General features: G+C 41.8%; 1 protein-coding gene across 1 annotated transcript in view; it reads left to right on the forward strand.

Moving 5' to 3' along the window:
• Positions 1–346: 346 nt before the first annotated feature.
• The window catches only part of SPOCK3 (SPARC (osteonectin), cwcv and kazal like domains proteoglycan 3), a 253,643-nt gene continuing 232,306 nt past the window's right edge, over positions 347–21,683 (forward strand). The window contains exons 1-2 of the mRNA XM_061584209.1: positions 347–537; positions 801–1,001. Coding sequence (XP_061440193.1) covers positions 801–1,001 — 201 coding nt within the window. The 5' untranslated portion in view covers positions 347–537. The remainder of the gene's footprint in view (positions 538–800; positions 1,002–21,683) is intronic.

Consider the following 21,683-nt stretch of genomic DNA (forward strand, 5'->3'; position numbering starts at 1 on the left):
CTAGCTAAAGTGGAGAGTGTGCCTCCCTTATTTCCAGCCTCTGCTATAAGGCAGGAAAAGGGAAGGAGAGTATTTGGTGTGTAGCATCGCCTCTCCTCACCAGCAACAGCTACTGATCAGCTGCTCATCCTTCAAAAGAAAAAGTGGTAGTATTATACACGCTTCCCCCCCTTCTACATATACGTGCTTAATCTCACGTGTTGTTATAAGGCCCTCCCGGCCACGTTTCGGTGAATCGGTGTGCTTGGGCAATGTAAAAGCCCCGCGCCTTAGCCCGGTATCAGGAGGGCCCTCAGGGAGCGCGAACTGCTGCCGCCGTTCTCCAGGAGCTGCATGCGGAGCCGACCAGAGCAGCAGAACGAGGGGGGAGGGCCTGGGAGGCGGGAGGCGCGCGCAGGGCGCAAGGAGCTGAGTGGACGGCTCGAGACGGTGGCGCGTGCAGCAGCAGCAGCTCCAGAAAGCGACACAGTTGGCAGCGTTGAGCTGCGTTTCCAGTAGCGGGAGCTGGGAGTCCTGTGCGGTGGGGTTCGCAGCAAGGTGACGGACTGGGCAGCATTTTATCTTTTTACTCGTCCCTTTTGCTCTCCTGAAGAGGCTCTCTTCTTCCCCCTGCCCGCTTTTTTAAAGCCCTCTTTTTATGGAGAGGGAACGGGTTATTTTCAAGGAATGCTTTGTTAATCCCCTTTTCGCTTACTCATTTACCCCAAGGCTCTCGTTGCAACCCCCCCCTTTTGGGTCCGTGTGCGTGGTGCCTTTTTTATATATATAACCACCCCCTTTTGTGTCTTTCTCTCACGCAGATGCTCAAGGTAGCAGGCTTCGCGTGTGTGTGGGCAGCCGCTTGGTGCAGTCAGGCTGTTATAGCGGCAGCGGCGACGGCGGCAGCAGCGACAGGAGCCGGGGGCAGGTCAGACAGCGGCAATTTTCTGGATGATAAACAATGGCTTACAACTATCTCCCAGTATGATAAGGAGGCTGGACAGTGGAACAAATTCCGAGACGTAAGTGTGCCAAGGCTGCTTGCTGCCCGTCCGCCTGCCTGCCTGCCTGCCCGTCCGATCCTCCCGCTGATCCTTACCCTGCTGCTTCTCCTCCCCCCCTTCTCTAATTTCTGCTTACCTGGGTTTTGAGCTGCGGGCGTGATCACCTTTCCTCTGGGAAGAAGTTCTCCGCTTTTCTCCTCCCGTTTTGCGAAATTTGGCATGGCTCCCAACCTTCTGTCCCCTTAATTCTTCGATACGAGCTGAGTTTGTTTAAATGCAACGCTCCTCATTTGTGGCCAGCCGGTTACAATGGTGTAGTCCCAACTTTTTTTTCTGGGCAGTGGGGAGAAATGGAAGGACGTTCAGCCCCCTTCCCCTCTCCCGCATCGCCGTGTGTGTAAAAAGTGCATCCCGCTGTGGGGAGAGTTCTCGCTGCCGGCGAGTTGCTGTAAACTGAGTAGTGTAAGGATCGATCTGATGGCTTAATGGAACCTTTAAAAGAACTTGAAAGTAAGAGGAGGAGGAGGGAGACAGGCAGACAATGCTACTTGGGAAGACTTGGATGTCTGCGAATGAATAAAAGCCCTGATTGATTGTCATGTGCTGCTGGCTTTGAAATGTGGGGTGGGGATGGGGGGAGAGGTGGACTTTCCCACCCCACAGCATCCCGCTTTGCACAGGCCAGGAATATATAATAATGCTGGTCTGAGACCCATTGCAAATGGTGCTGAAAAGCCATGCTTTTGCTGGATGCCTTTCTCCAAAAGGAAGGGGCTTGTTGAAGGGAAAAAAAAGAAAGCTCAGCATCTCCAGTGTGCAGGAAAGAAAGAATAGCCACGGAGGAAGTTAAGAATCAAATTGCAATAGGAAAAGAGTAGTAATTTTGAGGGCATGTGTTGGTCCTTTCTAATCCATAGTTTGTGGGAAAGATGCATCCCTTTTGATGAAAGAGTTTTGAGTTTTCTGTGGCTGCCTGCTTGTGGGATGTAGCTGCTGCTAGTTTGTTAGCACCTATCCTGTTGTCTAGCTCTGGATTTGTATTCTTTCACTGCAGTAGGGGTATGTGCCTGAGTTATAGTTGCAGCATTTGCTTAAGCCCATGGAAAATAGCTGGGTACGTTTGGTAGAACCATCATGCATGCAACAGAGTCATAGAAGAAGCTAAGCAGTGAATGTAACTTCTCTGTCTTGATCATTCCTCTTCACTTTCCCCCCTTGTTGGGCCTGATCAGGTGGGGCCAAAGCAGGGAATGGCTAGGTGAAGCCCTAAGTCTCTCACTCAGACAGGTTCAGTCTGTGCACAAAATGCTTCTGAATAAATGATAGAGGACTACTAGTTTGAAAGTGTTGCCCATCACTTTAATCTTCTAGGTCTATCCTTTTGAATACATAATCCATGAGACTGCATTTAAATTAAGAAAAATGTAAGCATTGCAAGAAATTATATGAATACTTTCCCATACTACTTTTTGTGAGTTTTTGTTAACTTAAAGAGAGATACTTAAAAGTTTGCATTGGAGGCATCTTTGATTTGTTCATCCTGATATACGTGGCCTGTGAAACCTGATGGTATAATTGGAAGTTAGTCTTATGTCTTTCAATGAAACTTACTTGCAAGTAAGTGTGAAATGAGTTGCAGCCTAAGGGTGTGTATTTACTAAGGCTGGAATCCAATACACACTTACCTGGGAGTAAGTCCCATTGAACCCAGTGGAGCTTACTTCTGAGTAGACATGTATTGGATTGCACTGTTAGTCACACTGGACCCAGTGGGACTTACATCAGAGTAAACAGGCATAGGATTACATTGTCAGTCATGTTCAGAGTTTAAACTTTTTGGAAGCAGCTTAATAATAATAATTGTTAGTTTATAGCCTGCTCTTGTACAAAAAAATATCCAGTTGAAACTCTGAAAACTGTTTTTTCTCTTATCTACTGTTTATTTTTAAATAAGAGAACTTTTTTTAAAAAATGTCAAAGTTGTATTGTTAGAAGAAACATATTTTGGATTTGGATTTTTGTTTTGCCTTGAAGAAAGGCAGTAGTAGAAGTCAATTTTGTGTGTGTATATTAATAATTTTTGTTTCGAATTAAACCTTTTCATTGAATTATTCAAAATATAGAGGCTGCATACACTAGTATTAGTAGTGGTCTCTGCTCTTGAGTTTCTAGCATTTTCTTACGACAAACCTGCCACATTTCATGAGAGGTTTATATTCTGCATGTTAGTCTGCTGTTCATGTTAGTCTCCTTTATCATTTTAAAAAAAAAACCCTCAAGCAAGCTTTTCTCTTCTGCTTTCTCTTGCACGTGATTTCAGTTGCTAGACAGCAGTTTGTGAGCTATGCAATAATAAGAGCTGTGGATTCAAGATCTTTCATCCTTTGCATATAAAGAATCTGTTTTGACCTCTCTTAGGTCATAATGGTGTTCACAGAAATATCAAATAATTAATAATGCATGAGAGGAGAATAGATAGGATAGGGCCCTAACTGTTGTATTACAGGTAAGGTGGACAAACCTACATAAAGAGCATGCCATCTGAAATTGACAAATCATGAAAAATGGAATAAGAGCTGCTTTCTGGAAACAACTAAATGGAATCTCTAATAATAATATTTAACTTTCCATACTTGATTTCTTTGTTTATTAATGTAAAATACTGATTTCTGAGTTAGAAATATACCTTGCTTCAGAGTATTCAAGAATATTGTTTACTGCTTATTAGTTCCTAGGTTTATACATATAAAACTACTCATACAGTAAAGTGTCTTAGGCTGTATCCTATGCTTACATACCTGGGAATTGCGCTGGGCTCAGTGAAACTTCTAAGAAAAATTGCATAGGAGTCAGCTTTAGATCTAGAATCAGTGTTTTTCTTAATTTGTTTATAGTGAAAGATGCCTCAAAATGGATTTTGCTATATAAGGAGTATACATTTCTTGGATGTTGCAATTGAGTGATAATTAATTGGGGGTATTGATTACTATCCCAGTGCTAAGTCACAAAACTTACTACGTTGATGTTGTAGGTTGATCTTATCTGTATAAACATTTTAGTTTGTAAGCTACTGAATTTTAAGTAAGCCATTGTCTGTCTCTAAATAAATAAATTAGAAAGGAATTCTAAGTAAAACCGTAAGTAAACATTGATCTTTTATGATTTCAAACATCTACCAGAAATTGCATCTTTCACATTCTAAACTTTTAAATTTCATTGGCACTAGTCCCAGGCTAAAATCCTCCGTGGCGCAGAGTCGTAAGCGGTGGTAACGCAGCCGAAGCTCTGCTCATGGCCGGAGTTCGATTCCAACAGAAGGAGGAAGTCAAATCTCCGTTAAAAGGGGTCAAGGTCCACTCAGCCTTCCATCCATCTGTGGTCAGTAAAATGAGCACCCGGCATACGCTGGGGGGTAAAGAAAGGCCGGGGAAGGAACTGGCAAACCCACCCCATATATACGGTCTGCCTAGTAAACGTCGCAAGACGTCACCTTAAGAGTCCGAAATGACTCGCACTTTAAGTGCGGGGACACCTTTACCTTTAGTCCCAGGCTATGGTCTGAAGGCACATAAGGCCAGCTCCCTGGTCTGGTCAGTGCCTGGATGGGAGACCGCTTGGGAGCCATATGTAAGTCACCTTGGGTTTCAGTCATGAAAAGAAAGGTGGGGTATAAATGTAATAAATAAATAAATAAATAGACCTTTTTTTTTGAAGAATTAGAAATGTATTTGTCTCAGACTTCCAACAGGTCCCTTCAATAGCTTGTCAGTGTCTGTGATTTTTTAAAAATGTCTTTTCTAGTTCAATCTGAAATAATGAGTTTTTCAAGCTGTTCCTTCTGAATTGCCAGTGTCCTACTTAAACTACAAGTATGGAATTTTTCCTCCATCTTGTAAATAATATAAATGTATGGCCAAAGGCAGTTGGGCAATTAGAGATGTGTGTATATGTGACATAAATTTTAACAGTATTTTAGTTTTAATTTCTAGCTTTAATTATGTGAAATATGAAATGTTAAAGGTTGCTTTGCTCCTTAATGTTACCTTTATAATGTAGAACTGGAAGCTAGAGATTTTCCAGTTCAGTAGTGTGTGACTTCGTGATATACCCATGACGATTGCAATCCTATGCACATATAAGTGGAAGAACCATTTAACTTCTGAGTAGGTGTACATAGGATCACGAGGCGTGTGTGTGAAGTGATTTTTTCATAATGCATTATGCTGTAAAGGTGAAGAACCAGCAGCATTGTAAAGTCTCCCTGTTGGTAATATGTGTGGTAATCCTGGGATATGATCCAGTTTATTCAGTATCTGGAAAAAAAAAACTGTTCTAAGTCTTAAAATGGATTCTGAGAATACTCCCTACTGATTCTTCAAATAAAAACGCCTTGTTTTCTATCTGTTTAAAATAAGGGTTTCTAAGAAGATATTGGTCTGCAGGTCCTGTCATCCCTCAGCACTGGCTGTGCTGCTGGGCACTGCTGGGAGTTGCAGTCCAACAGCAACTGGAGGATCACAGATTCCCCATCTCTGGTTTAAAGAAATTTCAAAGCATAAAGAAATTTCAGAGCACTAAGGACTTGGTCCTATAACCCATTAATTTTGGAGTGAGCCCCATTGACCATAAGGTTCTTTTGTATCATTTGGGTACAAGTTAAGATGGAAGTTCTTTCTTCATCATATTATATTCATACAACAAACTCCACCTGTTGAATTTCATTCTGTGATGCTGCTGTTAATGGCACAGGAGCCTCGATAATGAAATGATGTAGTAATCCTGTCCATATTTATCTGGTTTTATTGTAAGCAGAGTGAACTTCTACTCATTTTTCATAGAGAGTTTGAATGAGAAATGTTCAGAAGGGAAAAGATGGTATAATTCCACAATCCTGAAACAACTAATTTTGAAGTAGTTGCTGTGAAGTTGCTATTTAGGACTATTTTGAAATAAATAATTTAAGGTTGCATCATTCTGAGATTTTACTTCAGCCTCGGCAAATAGTTGGTGAAGATCTGAAACATGTTTTTAAAACCGTAATAACATAAAATGTCTTCATTTATTCAGTTCCACTTCTCTAGAACTTTTAGGATGTTTAAACAGTAGTAAATTGTATGACGAGCAAGCTTTCTGTAAAATAGAGGAAAAATCCTGTCTCTGAGAGGTAATTCTGGTGTGAAAAGAAGTACTTAAAGGCTTAACTTGAGAGAACTGACAGGATTGATTAATGTGTAAGATAATGACCCTGACTTCTGGCTGATTGGCTCAGCTTTCCAGAAGTGATTTAGAACACAATGAAAGAGAATAGAGAGCAGTTCAGAAATAATTGTTCGTAATCAGGGAATGTCTTAAACTAACGTTGGTTTCGCACCATGTTGTTGCGACTTTGCCTAATGTCTTATAATGCAATTGGTATTATGTTAAGTTGAATGCTAAAATTAGGTCTGTTAAGTGGAGTAAATGTCAAAAAAAAATCTTAGTGCTTTATATGAAATGTGGCATGATATTTTTAGCTTTTTAAAAAAGTGGGGCCTCTTGTGACAATCCAGAGGAAATATATTCATCAGCTGTATTGTAAGAGCTATTTGTTGTTGTGAAATAGTAGAAGGCTTACATGTTGGGTCTATATACTGACTTTATGCATAATTTCAATAGACAACAATGACATTACAGGACAGAGAGGCAATGCTAATTGTATTTAAATGGAAAATTAGCTGCTTCAAGGGTAGAAGAGGCAGTAGCCTTTGGAAGCTTCTTTCCATTAACTAACTCCCCAAACCCTGTCTGAATCGGGATTCAAGAGGACATGGGAGGGAATAGTGACAGAGCATTACTATCTTCTTTCACCATCCCAAATGCAGCTCCTGGTGGTGGGAAACATCTCTTTCTTGGAGCCTCTAGATCAGGATAACAAGAAAAAAGACAAGTTGGGCAAAGCAGGACCCACAAAGTCCCCATCCATTGCTGAGCCTATGGAAATGGCATCAAAATGGACTGGAGAGCAGGGGACTGTACAAGAAGTAGTATCAATTTCTATCTTGATAACTCACTCATTTCGGAGTCCTTTGCTCCTTTAAATGAGAAAAAGTTAGGTTGGCCAGATTTTTCAATTGGGGAATGGGTGTGCATGATGGATGCAAGTTGGGTTTGAGCAAAGGACTAGAACTCTTTATGTGCCCCGGCCATCATACTTGGTATGTTTTAGAATTTATATAGTATAGCATGTGCTAATTTTTTTCAAGTGCTTTCTGAAGTGCTTCATATACATCAGTGGTGGGCAGCCTGCGGCGGTTGGTCTAATTTCATGCCACATGGGGAAGATGGGGGTGGCGGAAGCAGTGGCAGATAAAAGGGGCGGCCCAACCCACATTTGCTCCACCCTGTCCATGTTTGCCACTGGTATGTGGCCCTCAATAGAAAAAAGGTTGCTTATGTCTAATGTAAATTATCTTACAACATTCTTGTAAGTAACCCAGTACTGTTCCTGTATTAAAGAAACTGCAGCATTTTTACTTAATACACCTCTTCATGAGGTCTGCAGGGCAGCTACATGGGCTATACCACCATCTTTTGTTAGGCATTATAAAATGCAACCCATCATCAACCCTGCTAATGTAAGGTCCCAGGAATTGAAATTGTCTTGATCAAAATTACCTTGACAATTGCTGATCCTACCCAATAAGATAGCGAGAACCCAGACTGAAATTTCAGATTTTCTTGGAGTCCAGATGCTGATGTGGCTGCGCTACCATAGTTTTACCCCCCCCCCCAAATTGAGGATTAGGGACCAGCAGTCATGGGAAAGCTACACTTCAACAGGAAGAAATTAATTATGAAAAACAGAAGTGGATTTTGTTCTGTGCAGTTAAGCTTGGCAGGCATCTTTCAAACCTTAGAGGCACTGATACTGTTTTTCAGCTAAGGTACTACTGCCCCAGTATTGAACTTCAGTAACCAAAATGGGCACGGGTCTAAGATGGCAGTGGTAGCAAATTCACCTATACATGGATTTAGTCACTGATGGTGTGTGTTGAAATCATTTGGGAAATATTAGGGCCATTGGATCCCAAGGTTGTCTGAATTGTAATAACCAGAAAGTGTCAAGCAGGACATAACTATTTTCTTCACAAATAACATAGCAAAAATGTTGCAGTACTTGACTGCAGAGATTTGTAGATGGGATCCTGTAGGATGCATCAGATTGTGCATGTGAACTATGGGAGGATAAGTGCATTTTCTTTGTCTTGGCCATATCCCTACAGTATTTGTACATAAAGCCACTCTTCATCCCCAGCCGTTCTCTCCCAAACTTATACTGTAGCTTCTGTATTTCTCAGATTTGTTGCTGAACCATAGAGGTCTATAGACTGAATAAATAACATAGCCTCTGGAAAGGAACAAAGGGTCAAAAGCCCTTTTTAGCAGATGAAAGTAATCATTGATGAGCCTGTCAATTACGTGATTGGAAAGGGAAAAGAGAGAAGCATTATCAACGGTAGTGTAGTGGCAAATTCAGAAGTGCAGGGTCCCTTCATGAACAGATAGTCATGCCATGCCCCCTAACAGCTGCTTGTTTGCTCTCATCTCCACACTCCTCAGGCCTTCCCCCCCCCCCGCATGCCTTCTCCCAGAACAATAGACATCCCTAGGAGCCAATCAGTATGAAAGGGGAGTGTGTTAGCTACTGAGGACATTCTTCTCAGTGGTAGACTCACCTCCTTTCACTCTGATTGGCTCCAATCAACAGGAAAGTACAAGGAAGCATGTTAGAAGATTCTTCTTAGTGGCTAACACACTCCCCTTTCATGGTGATTGGCTTGGACATTGGAGACATAGGGAACTGGCTAGGACCCTACTCCCAAAAACGTAAGGAGTCTAAGTCACCATGAGACTATTTTACCCCTGATTATCAAACCTGGTAGACTCAGATGGTTTTGGCATTTTCATTAAAAAAATAAATAGAACATCTCATGGGGCTGATGGCTGAATAGGCTAGCACCTGCCTTAGGACTCTCCCTTTTTTTCCTGTTTCTTAAACAGACTGGGGGAGAATGCCCTGTTTTCCACAGCACAAACAGACTTGTAATATTTTAATACTCAGCTGTTCTTTATAAAGCTCTTTTTTATGCTTAGGTCTTTGGCATGCAATATGAAATTCCTGGTTTATTCATCTATAATGCAGATTACAGACATAAGAAAACAAGAAATTCTGAGGTGAATAAAATACAAATAAAATACAAAATTCAGCTTTGAAATTGGTCCTATCTTTATGCCTTTATTTGTGTACTGCTAATGAATTCTTCTTTTTCACTGATTCCCTGTTGGACCTCAGAGCAGTAAGGGGAGAAGGAGCAGTTCAGTTAAAATGCCTGTAAGTAGACTGGTCTACTTAGAAATGAAAATCAGGAAATGAAAATGTTCAGGTTGGCTAAGCGATGTTTTATTTGGTCTTGGAAAGCATTAGTTGGGAGAACCTGATTATACTGCTGGATATTTCAGAGTTAGAAGAGCATTAATATGCTCTTCTTTAGATTAGCCTTGTAATCTTAGGTAAAGTAGATAACTGTTTCATCTTGTCTTTATTGCCTTTCTCTGAACAGATAATCTTTTACTTGCTGTAGGTGATTTAGTGGATATGGATATCCACCATTAGTCTTGTCTTATGTCTTTAATCTTATTGGAATTGACTTTTGCCATCTGTCCTTATTATACTGCAGCTATTATAAATAGCTTGTGATGTATGAATAGGTGGTGCCAGCAGACTTTCTTCTTGTTTTATATATAACTTGAGGTGAAGAATCTGGAGACAGAAACCATGTACAGCATGGTTTTAATGCTCAGACTGTTTTTATTTCTTCAAAAATGTTTTCCCATTTCTGCTTTAAAGTTCTAATCTCAGGGCTGGAAGGAGGTGCATTTATATTGATAAGTAATACGAAGTTTACATTCTTTGTAATATTCAAATGCCCATGTTCAAAGTAAATAACTCTTAGTGTTAATGTATATTTAATGGAAATGACTTAAGATGTTTTTATTAAGTGTTATACAAATTATGTTAAATACAGAAATATTCATCTTTGTCATATCTGGTAACATTAATCTGCTGGTCGCTGATAAATGTTTGTAAGTGGGCCCTTCTTAGCAGTTGCTAACGTGACTGGTGATACCTATGCCATTGTCTCGCACCTTTTCTAAGCTTTATTCTATGAGTCACTTACTTATTTCTGACCTTATTACTTGGTAATCTTGTTACCATCTTTCATAACTCTTCACCCTTTCTTTTTTTTCTGCCTTAAGTGTTTGGTTTCATACAACTGTGTTTAACATGCGAGGGGTACATCTGTGTGATAGCGTGCATCTATATAGTGATGCTTTCGTGTGAAGTGGCGTCATAGCCAGGGCTGTGGAGTCAGTATGCCAGACCTTCGACTCCGACTCCTCTATTTTTCTACTGTCCGACTCAGACTCCTTCATAAATGGCAAATGTATATTAACTAGTAATAACACATTTACTGTAGTAAAATGGTAGCACAAGGCATTTCATCACCACCACGTGAATCCAGAGCTTGGAAAAGTTACTTTTTTGAATTACAACTCCCACGAGCCCAATCCCTGGTAAGTAAGTAAGGAGGGTGAAGCCATGATGCCCTCAATTTGACTGGGTGGAGGGCAGATGTTGCCACTGTTATGACTGGACCTTTGAACCTCCTCAGGAGTGTAGTTCACTAGAAATTCAAGTGCCCCTATTGTGAGGGTAGCTAGACTTTTTGCTGGAGTTAATCCGCACCTCACCCTGAAGCATGTATAACTTTAGTCTTAACCCAATAAAACACACAGAAAGTAATACAAAGATTGGTTTTATTAAGAGAGGAAACAAGGAAAAACATTGCAGTTTACAGTTACAGTAGGGCACCGCTTATACGGCGGGTTAGGGACCAGGCCCCCGCCGTAAAGCGGAAATCGCTGTAAAGCAGAACCCATTGACTATAATGGGTTGCTTTGCGTGAAAATGCCAAAAAATTTCCCTAATTGAAAGCCACCGCATCAGTGGAACGCCGTAAAGCAGAACGCCGTAAAGTGGGGCCCTACTGTACAATTACTGTACATTTCTGGACAAGGTTCTAGAGCGCGTGGTCGCTCGCCAACTCCAGGCCCTCTTGGATGAAACTGATTATCTGGATCCATTTCAATCCGGCTTTCGGCCGGGGTTTGGTACAGAAACAGCCTTGGTCGCCCTGTATGATGACCTCTGTCGGGAGAAATACAGAGGGAGTGTAACTCTGTTGGTTCTCCTTGATCTCTCGGCGGCTTTTGATACCATCGACCATGGTATCCTTCTGGGGCGACTCGCGGAGTTAGGAGTTGGAGGCACTGCTTGGCGGTGGCTGTGCTCCTATCTTGAGAATCGTCTCCAGAAGGTGATGCTTGGGGAACACTACTCTAGTCCCTGGGTGCTCCAGTATGGGGTCCCGCAGGGCTCAGTTCTGTCCCCCATGCTTTTTAATATCTATATGAAGCCGCTGGGTGAGGTCATCAGGAGTTATGGAGTGCGTTTCCAGCAATATGCTGATGATATGCAGCTCTATTTTCATCTTCTTCAGGTGAGGCTGTTGCTGTACTGAACCGCTGCCTGGCCGCGATAATGGACTGGATGAGAGCAAACAAACTGAAGCTCAATCCTTACAAGACTGAGATGCTGCTAGTTGGGGGGCCCTCTGCTCAGATGGTTGATGTCAGACCTGTCCTAGATGGGGTTACACTCCCCCTAAAGGAACAGGTCCGTAGTTTGGGGATCTTATTAGATCCGCTTCTGTCACTTGAGGCCCAGGTAGCCTCGGTGGCACGAAATGTGTTCTACCAGCTTCGGCTGGTAGCCCAACTACGACCCTATCTGGACAGGGAGAACCTAGCCTCAGTTATTCACGCTCTGGTAACCTCTAGATTGGATTACTGTAATGCTCTCTACGTTGGGTTACCTTTGAAAACGATTCGGAAACTTCAGCTAGTGCAGAATGCTGCGGCTAGAGTTCTTACTGGGACGAAGAAATTCGACCACATAACACCTATTCTGGCCCAACTGCACTGGCTTCCAATATGTTTCCGGGCCAGATTCAAAGTGTTGGTCCTTACCTATAAAGCCCTTAACGGCACTGGACCGCAATATCTGATGGAACGCCTCTCCCGCTATGTTCCTATCCGTTCACTTCGCTCGACGTCTAAGGCCCTTCTCCGGGTCCCAACCCATACAGAGGCCCGGAGAACAGTAACAAGATCTAGGGCCTTTTCGGTGGTGGCCCCCAAATTATGGAATGCCCTCCCAGATGAGATACGCCTGGCGCCTTCTCTGTCATCTTTCCGGCGCCAGGTAAAAACCCACCTCTTCACCCAGGCCTTTTAAAGTTTTTAAGCTTTTAATCTTATTTTTTTAGTTTTCTTTCACTTTGTTTATATAATGTTTATATTGTCTGCGCAATACACACTTGCTGTATTTTAAATATTGTGGTTTTATCATGTTGTACACCGCCCTGGGAGCTGCTAGCTATAGGGCGGTTTAGAAATGCAACTAAATAATAAATAATAGCGAGCAGTGTTCTATTATTCATTCATTTGTTCTACAGCGCTAGGTAGACTAAAAGTAAATAAGTTAACCCCTATGCACATTTCAGAGTTAAGTTCATCCACACAGAGGGAAAAAGAAAAGAAAGGTGTTTAAGAGTTGGGTATACCTTTCCTGAAGAGTTGTTGTGAGTCTAAGGCTGAGAGAGAGAGAGACTTTTGTATCTTGCCTGATGAACCAAAACTCTGCCCTTGTGTAACCTTCGTAGATTTGAAAGATCTCACCCAAGTCCTTAGCTCTGAGGTTCAGTGTTTGTCATGATGTAGCTGGGGTGCATTGTAAAGTAAGGCAGCTGTTGGAGCCCTCTAGGAAGAGGAACTGACTACTCCTTCAAACCCTTTGTGTTTTATACTTTTTCTAACTGAACTAAAGCCAATGCAAACGTGACCAGGGAGATGCAGATGGATGTGACAGGTAAAGACAATAGAAGGATATTTCCCCAGAAACCATTCCCAGATAAATTCCCAGATAATGACTACAATCTCCCAACTGTAAATTCCTGATGTTTCAGATAATCGACTATCTTGTTTCCTTCTAAAGATCAAGATTATCATAAACACTATGCAAACTATTTCTTTGTTAGGAGTGCTTGCTTTCTCACTGGGGCAATATTCCCCAAATTTCCATGAGAGTCAGGATGTCTGTACGCTAAGGCTTCTAAGATATGTAGCTACTCAGAGTTCACAGGGAGGCTGTTTCCCAGATTCTTTGCTATTGCAGGCTTCCATACTTTGGTTCACTGAGATGAATCAAAGATTAAAAATCCCCAATATTTCATATATCCTTACACTGCCGGTGGTCACAGATTGGGCTGCTGCAAGCCAGCAGTGCCTGTGGCTTGTGAGGGAGGCTGCCATGACTCCCAGGCTATGCCAGACAGGCCTTGGCATCGGCCTGCTCTGGAGCCTTTAATAAATAACATTTCCTTCATGCAAACAAACACAAGGAGGTAGGGTGTGGAGTTGTCTTAAATATGGTGGCTCTTTTCCCTCCCATTGGCATGTGATGCATCTTGTTGCCCCTCTCCAACTCCCTTTGGGAGTCGCCCTCCCCAGTCATCCTTGTACAGGAAGGGGTGAGGACAAACCTGCCCCCATGTGACTGTGGGAATGACATTGTGGTGACACTGACTTGATATTTTGCACCCCACCCTGGTGCACACACTGTGGAAATGGAAATGGACTGCCTTCAAGTCGATCCCAACTTACGGCGACCCTATGAATAGGGTTTACATGGTAAGCGGTATTCAGAGGGGGTTTACCATTGTCTTCCTCTGAGGCTGAGAGGCAGTGACTGGCCCAAGGTCACCCAGTGAGCTTCGTGGCTGTGTGGGGATTCAAGCCCTGGTCTCCCAGGTCGTAGTCCAGCACCTTAACCACTACATCACACTCTGTAGTATGCCAATATGTATATTATGCAAAATAATATTCTTACCGTTTTATTGTGTGTTGTGAAATTCTTTTGCTCGTTTTAAGTCCTAGGTTAGAAATCAAATCTACGCATCTTAAGACCCTTTATAATTTACGTAGCGAATGCACTACAGACATCATGTTGGACTCTGACATTAGCTGTCATTCCAAAAGTCCTCTTAAATTTGGTGAATCCATAATTCAAGGAAGTACCACAATTTTTCAGCTTTTCTTTCTCCTTTGACATCCACTTTCAGTGAACTCCGGCTACTAAAATGTAAGGAATATATAACTTTATAAAGTAAAGGTAAAGGTGTCCCCGCACTTATAGTGCGAGTCGTTTCCGACTCTTAGGGTGGCGTCTTGGGACGTTTACTAGGCAGGCCATATATATGGGGTGGGATTGCCAGTTCCTTCCCCGGCCTTTCTTTACCCCCCAGCATATGCCGGGTACTCATTTTACCGACCACGGATGGATGGAAGGCTGAGTAGACCTCGACCTCTTTTACCGGAGATTCGACTTCCTTCTTTCGTCGGAATCGAACTCCGGCTGTGAGCAGAGCTCAGCTGCGTTACCACTGCTTACCACTCTGCGCCACGGAGGATCTTATATAACTTTATACTTAGGTTTAAATACGGCATGAAAAAGTGATCTGTGAGACTTGGGCTTGATCTTACTCTTATTATATTTCTAAATTTCTTATAGTTCTCTGAATCTTTGCAGATTGGAATATCAAATGTATTTTGCCAGCTTCTGTCCTGAGGAGGAATAATTTATTTTGTTTTGTCAGTTTTTGTCAAACCCTTTTTTGACTATGATCTTGCCACAGTGTTAAATAGAAAGCAATTGTACATTTGCCTCCAAATTTAAGACAACATCAAGCATATTTTTCTTTTGGAGGAAAGTGCTAGACTCTCTTTGCTGATAATCTTGTTTAATGTGATTGTAACTAATTTTAATATTCCTATTTAATATTCATGTTTTTGGTTGCTGTATGAGATATAAATTACTTAAAACATCTTGGCCCTCATTTGTAAGATGCAAAAATTATCATCATCATCATCATTTTTACCCCACCCTATTTTCCAAACTGGAACTCAAGGCGACTTCCAGATAAAAATGCATATAATTAAGAACATACAATAGTCTAAAATAAATACTATTAAACTATTTGCAATATTAAAACCGTTCAAACATACATTTAATAAATCACTTCAGTTTAAAATAGTACAATTAAACAATAACAACGCAGCACCCTCTTCAAGCCATGACCTTAGCAACCGTCAGCTCCAAAGGCTTCTTGGATAAAAAAGTCTTTACCTGCCGACGGAAGGATTGCAAAGAGGGGGCCATTCTTGCCTCCCTAGAAAGGGAATTCCAGAGCCTAGGGGCAGCCACCAAAAAGGCCCTATCTCGTGTCCCCACTAAACTTACTTGTGTAGATGTGGGGATTGAGAGAAGGGCCTTTCCTGAGGATCTCTGCCCGGGCAGGCTCATATAGGGAGATAACTGCCTGCCTAACCTAGGTTTTCTCAGTGTATATCTTATTTGTATATCTGCTCAGCAATTTTTAATGATGCTGAGAGTTATTGTTCTGCATCATGGGTCCGTAGTTTTAAAGGGACCCCTGATAGGGCTACCTAGTAATTCAAAATAGAACCTTGCCCATATTTTTATTTTGTTCTCAACCCACTAATTATTGTTCACCTGTGTGCCACACTGAAATAAATGTGACTTGTGAAGCATGATGGAGTAGATTATATATAAATGTCACAATGATTGTGCACAGGGTGGCAAGTGAAACATTCAATCCATTTGACACCTTGTTGCTAAATGTTGGGCACCTAAATTTGCAGCTGAAATAGTTTAAAATGATGTACAGAAGAATGTGTTATGCATTGTTGGTGGTGTTTTATACCAGATGCCTTCTAAGTGTTGTATGATGTATGAATATCACTATCTTTGATGTGGTGCAACTGTTCCCAGTCCTAAAATATGCCTGGCACAGAAAGTTATAGGACTTAAACGAGGATAACTTCTTTAAATTTATAGTACTTGCACCATCCTTATGGTAAATATGCGATAGTATTCAAAAGTTGAACATAATCAGTGAAGCCATCTTGAAGCATCTCACCTAATTTTTAATTTGTTGCTACTTAAATTACCATTTTTAATTTTAGAAATTCTTATTACATTTAATAAAGGGTTCAGTTTATGGAATGGGTTTTAGAATAACAAAGATTATTAAACAATGTTATAGTTTGTCTTTTGGCTTAGGGGTGGGAGTGGGAAAGGCAAACAATACTTCATAATTTTTATTCTGTTATTTGTTTGCAGATGCTTTCCTTGTGAAAATGTGTAGTGCCTATATCTCTCATGTTATATTTTCTCAAATCATGTAAATGACTTATGTATGTTTGCTCATGTTAGCTTTTGATGTAGCACAATGTTGTAATGTGGCACAAACTTTTAGTTCTCCTTTGTTTCTCTGTCTCATCCCCAACCTTCTCTCAAGATGAAGCAACAACAACATAGTTTATTTCTTGTGCTTCTAGCACTCACATGTCCTAATTCTCCTGTTTAGAGCCCAGAGGGAGGGGTTGGAATGGAGGAAATGATAGTGTGATTCTCCTGGATTTGGTTGTTTGGAAAACAAACTTGGCTGGGGGGAAAGGACTTGCATATCTTGAGAAATCTGTAGTTAAAATTATTATGAGTTCTGAGGCAAATATATACACATTTTTGACATTGCTAGGGTATTCTGAAGAGGGTTTTTTTTGCAATGCTGCATTCCTCATTTTCTTTATCTCTGATATTTTGGTCCATTGCTACCGCCTCTGGCCCAATAGCCTTTTTGGCAGGCTAAACCAAGTTCAGTTTTTAGCCATCTTTATTGCTTTTGGTAGACAACTTTCTTGGGTGCACTTGTAACTATCAAACAATAGTTTGAGACACTTTGAGAACTCTAATTCCTCTCAGTGTTCAAAGCAGACTGCTTTTCAAATGCCCCATGAAACCAGCTGTTGGCAGATAAGCTTTATATGTGCACTTTCCTGGAGAAAGACTGGGCAAGATTTGCAGAGTATCATGGGTTCAGCAAGAGTGACTTTAGTATTTTTCATAGTGACAGCCCACTTATCTGTCTGCATTCACAGTTTCATTATTTACAGTTTTGGACCACTTAAGCAGTAAACCATGAGTCATGTGTTGAATTCCTGTATTAGTGGAAGAGGGAATTCTGGATCATGAAGCTGGCAGAAGTATGTGACTTTTGATGTAGTTTAGAAGATAAGGAGCTCATCTAATAATGTAAGCTGAGCAGTCATGGCCTCTGTTAATGACTGTAATTTTAGTTGTTGCACTAATAAGCATGTAAGATGAACAGTTGCTTAATGGGTGGATACATTTTGCAACTGAAATTAATGATCTTTGTTATCCAGCTGCTAACAGAAATCGGTTTCCTCATTGATTCTTAAATGTGATATATATTATGAAAGTAAAAGATCCTGGAGTGAAAGTCTTTCATACTGCTAACTGAAGATGCTATATGGTGAATACTTCCACATAACTGCCTCCATAAATGATTAAGGAAGTACACTTCTGATATTTCAGAATATATTTTGCTACTTTTAAGAATGGGATCCTTGTAAACTTATTATGATTTGAGTCCATGGAGTGGATGATTGGGATCATATTTGTGTGGCCCTGCCTGATGTGTACATGTTGATTTGGAAAAGGGTCTTGAGCTCCCTTGATCTGTACAACCTCTCCCTATTTGTAGAGGGACAAACAGTGATGGATGATGGCACTGTCGACTGGGGCTGGTGGTGTGAAGGACAAGGAACAGGAAGAACAGCAAACAGGTGGCGCTAGGAGTAGGCAAAGCCAGAGGTCGCAATAGGCTGAACACACTTGACAGAGACATACGGAGTTTTAAGTGGGGTAGTGGATGGAGAGAGCAAGAATAAGACCTAGGAGGAGGAAGAAACAGGAAGCTATAAGGGAGGGGAGAGAGTTTTTATATGCTGCATTTCAAGAAAGGAAATCATTTTCTTCCAATACAGCACAGAAACTAAATGATCTTGTCGTGGTGCCCTGCTCCTGCTTTACCCTAGTGCAACACAGATTACCAGATCCTTCTGCTTCTTCCTTAGAACAGAACCAAATCAGCAGCAATATGAGTGGCTGAAAGCACCCTGAATGAAATCCGATTGGTCCAGGGACAAATGTGTATGTGTGTGTGTGTGGGATATTTTGAACTGTTTGCAGTGGATTGGTTGTGGGCTTCTGAAGAAACTACTTCATGCAAACTGCAGCAAATTGCTGTTTACTGATTGGCTAGGTATTTCCATTCTTAAGGAAAGAAGGCTATTTGGGAGATCAGTGGGTCTTGACATTCTGCTTGAAAAATGTTTTTTTTTCCTTTGGGAAATTGCTTGGTAAAGGTTGTGGGTTTTTTTCTCTTTTTGCTGGAGAGTTATGGGGTTGAGGCCAGGCCACAGCATTGTAGACTCTGAGCAGAAAGAGAGTGTGTGGTTGTTTGGAAGCACTGTAAAACATAACCATATTTGTAAAAAAAACCACTGTTTAGCCTGAGTTTAAATTACCCAATAACAGAGCTGTGCATTATAAAGTAAATTACAGGATTCTCAGCGTTGTTTGTCTTGCAATTTGTGTGTGTGTGTATGGAGTGAGTAGGGGGGGAGATGTGACCACGGAATGGTGCTTAAGCTTCTCCCACATGTCCTGATACTACTGCTCAGTCTCGCTTGCTCCTGCTGCAGTACCTCACTCAGGCAACCTCCTTTTGCATTGCCTACTTCCTCCCCTCTAATCTTCCTGGTACCTCAGTGCACTAATGCATTCAGCTCAGCCGTGCCTTCTCTGGTTTGACAAAACACAGGAAGCTGCCTTGTCAGACCACTAAGTATTTTCTACACTGACTGGCAGTGGCTCTCCAGGGTTTCAAAATGCAGTCTCTCCCAGTCCTACCTGGAGATGCTGGGGATTGAAGCAGGGAGCTTCTGCATGCAAGGCAGATGCTCTGCCACTCAGCCATGGCTCTTCCGCAGTGGAGCAGTGTAGACATGCCTGTGTGGCTAGACCATCTGCCACAGCAGCCACTCTAGGAATGTAACCCCATCTACAATCTCTGTTCTCTCCACCTTGCTGGCAGAGAGCACGGGGGGAGGCAAAGTTTCTGGGTAAATAAGCAAGCTATATTTTTACACACCACAAAGTATTCTGCACTGATATTGATGTGGCTAATCACTGTACATAAAAATGAACAGGGCCAGAAATCCATGAAGAAACATACACTATCATTTTCTGTTTAAATAATGTATCCTGAAAATACTCATAGCTGTTGTTAGAGCTGAAACCTCTCTGCCACTGCAGCATATGAAATGCTGTGCTACTTTAGGAAGATTAATTGAAGCACCAGCATTCTTGACAGGCCAGTTTATGTCTTTGTATTGTACAAATAGAAAACCCTATAAATTGTCAGGCTGCAGGAACAGAGTTACAATGGTGGCTTGAGTGCATCTTTCAAGAAGAAAACATCCATTGGGCTTTGCCACATGATCATGAAACATTTTCATCCTGCAGTCCTGTAACCAGTTAGATCAAAAGATGCACATAGCAGTGGTATTTACAAGTGCATAATCAGCTATTAGATTTTGGCCTTAATGTACTTCCCCCTGCTGCCATATTGCCCCCCTCCCCAGATTCAGCATATCTCTAAAAGTCATACATGGATGGAGACTCGCTCTCTTGCCTAGCATAATATCTGGTATGTAGAAGGGTTTCCACAGGCAGTTCAACAAGTTCTGAAGTTTATCTCTTTGCATGTTCTTGGGTATGTTCTCAAGTTGTTACATATGTGTCCGAGCAAGCATGTGTCTGAACCTGATTGTGAGTCCTGAGAGTAGAGAGTAGAGGGGTAGGTAATTTCTGGCCCTCCAAAAGTTGTTGAACTCCAACGTCCATCATCTCTCACTTTTGGCTGTGCTGACTGGGGCTCATGAGAGTCCAACATCTGGAGGGCCACAAGCTAGCCACACCATTGCTGTTCAGCTTCTGGTTCTGTTCCTGCTGGTCAAGCAGCTGTCCATCTGGTAGAAATTGCTCAGAAAACCAGCAATTGGCCAAACTGACAGGAAGTAATGTATATAAATTAAGATCGAGATAATGGAGTGTTTCCACAAGGTTACCTTATACAAGGATATACTGAAGCCTACCCCAGTAAAAGGGGGCAGGAATGAAGGAGTGATACTGAGTTGACAGTGGCTATGTGACTTTGCTGAGGAGGAAGGAGAAGGGAGAAAAATAAGCCCAACGTCTAGAATTTAGGGAAGGAGGGTAAAAAGGGGGCTTGTTACCTTTTGTTAATCCAGTGAGGTGACAGAAGGAAGGGAATAAGTGGTGATAGGCTAAATCCAGAAAATACAACAGTCTGCTGTTGAATAGCCCCAATAGGGCATCCACCGGACAGAAATGCAAGGTAAGAAGGTGCAAGGATCCTTGGCCACAAGTGAGTCTGTCCTAAGCAGTAGCCAGCCAGGACTGCTATCACAACCATACCATTTTGTCTTCTAAAAATATAAGATGAAAGATGGATGTAAGAGGTTTCATGGGATATAAAAGGGACAGAGGTGATAAGGATTTTATCTGAAGGGGGTTGGTAGATGCTCGATAGGTGATCCAGTACTAGGCAAGATGAAGCACAGGGCTTGTCAATTAATGAGTTGCAGGGTGTTGCCTTGATTGCATTTGGGTGTATGGAAGATAGACATGCTAAGTAAATTGGCTCCATTGGTCTGGACATTCAGATACTATGATATTCATTTGCATTTCAGTGGATGGATCTTCAGGGTAGGTGCCAGTTCTGACACCATTGCATTCGATTGATAGCTAACAATAATGATTGTCAATAATTTTTTTAAAAGTTGTGCACCCACACTTTCTAGAGTTTCCACCCACAGCCACTAGAGTGATTTGAACCACTAATAGTGGTTTGATCTATGCCCTCTTCTGGAGAAATGATAAATATGTTTTTGTTGTGAGATACCAAAGTATAAGTAAGGAATATTTGTAATATTTGCTTCTACAGCGTGTGTTGTTTCTGATGCATTACTGAGATTGTACTAGAAAGATGTTTAATTTCTGAAGAAGCTCCTGTTGCAAAACAGGACTACACTGGAATCCTGTAAAGAAGATCTACGTTTACACCAAGATTCACATTTAGTAATTTCAGTAATCTAGCCTGGAGGTTACCAGTGCATGGACAACAGTGGTCAGGCTATCCTGGTCCAGAAATGGCTGCAGCTGTCTTACCAGGGTGCACTCCTAGCCACTGAGGTCACCTGGGCCTCTAGCAACAAAGATGGATCCAGGAGCACCCCCAGACTATGGACCTGCTCTTTCAAAGGGAGTACAGCACCATCTAAAGCAGACAACTGACCAATTATCCGAACTCAGGAACCACCAACCCACAGCGTCTCTGTCTTGCTAGGATTCAGACTCAGTTTATTGGCTCTCATCCAGCCCACCACTGAGCCCAGGCAGCAGTCCAAGGCTTGCAGGGCCTCTCCCGATTCAGATATTAGAGAGAAATAGAGCTGGATATTGTCAGCATACTGCTGACACCTTGCCCCAAATCTCCTGATGACTGC

This window comes from Rhineura floridana, chromosome 9 (genome assembly GCF_030035675.1).
Source record: "Rhineura floridana isolate rRhiFlo1 chromosome 9, rRhiFlo1.hap2, whole genome shotgun sequence".
NCBI classification, from domain to species: domain Eukaryota; kingdom Metazoa; phylum Chordata; class Lepidosauria; order Squamata; family Rhineuridae; genus Rhineura; species Rhineura floridana.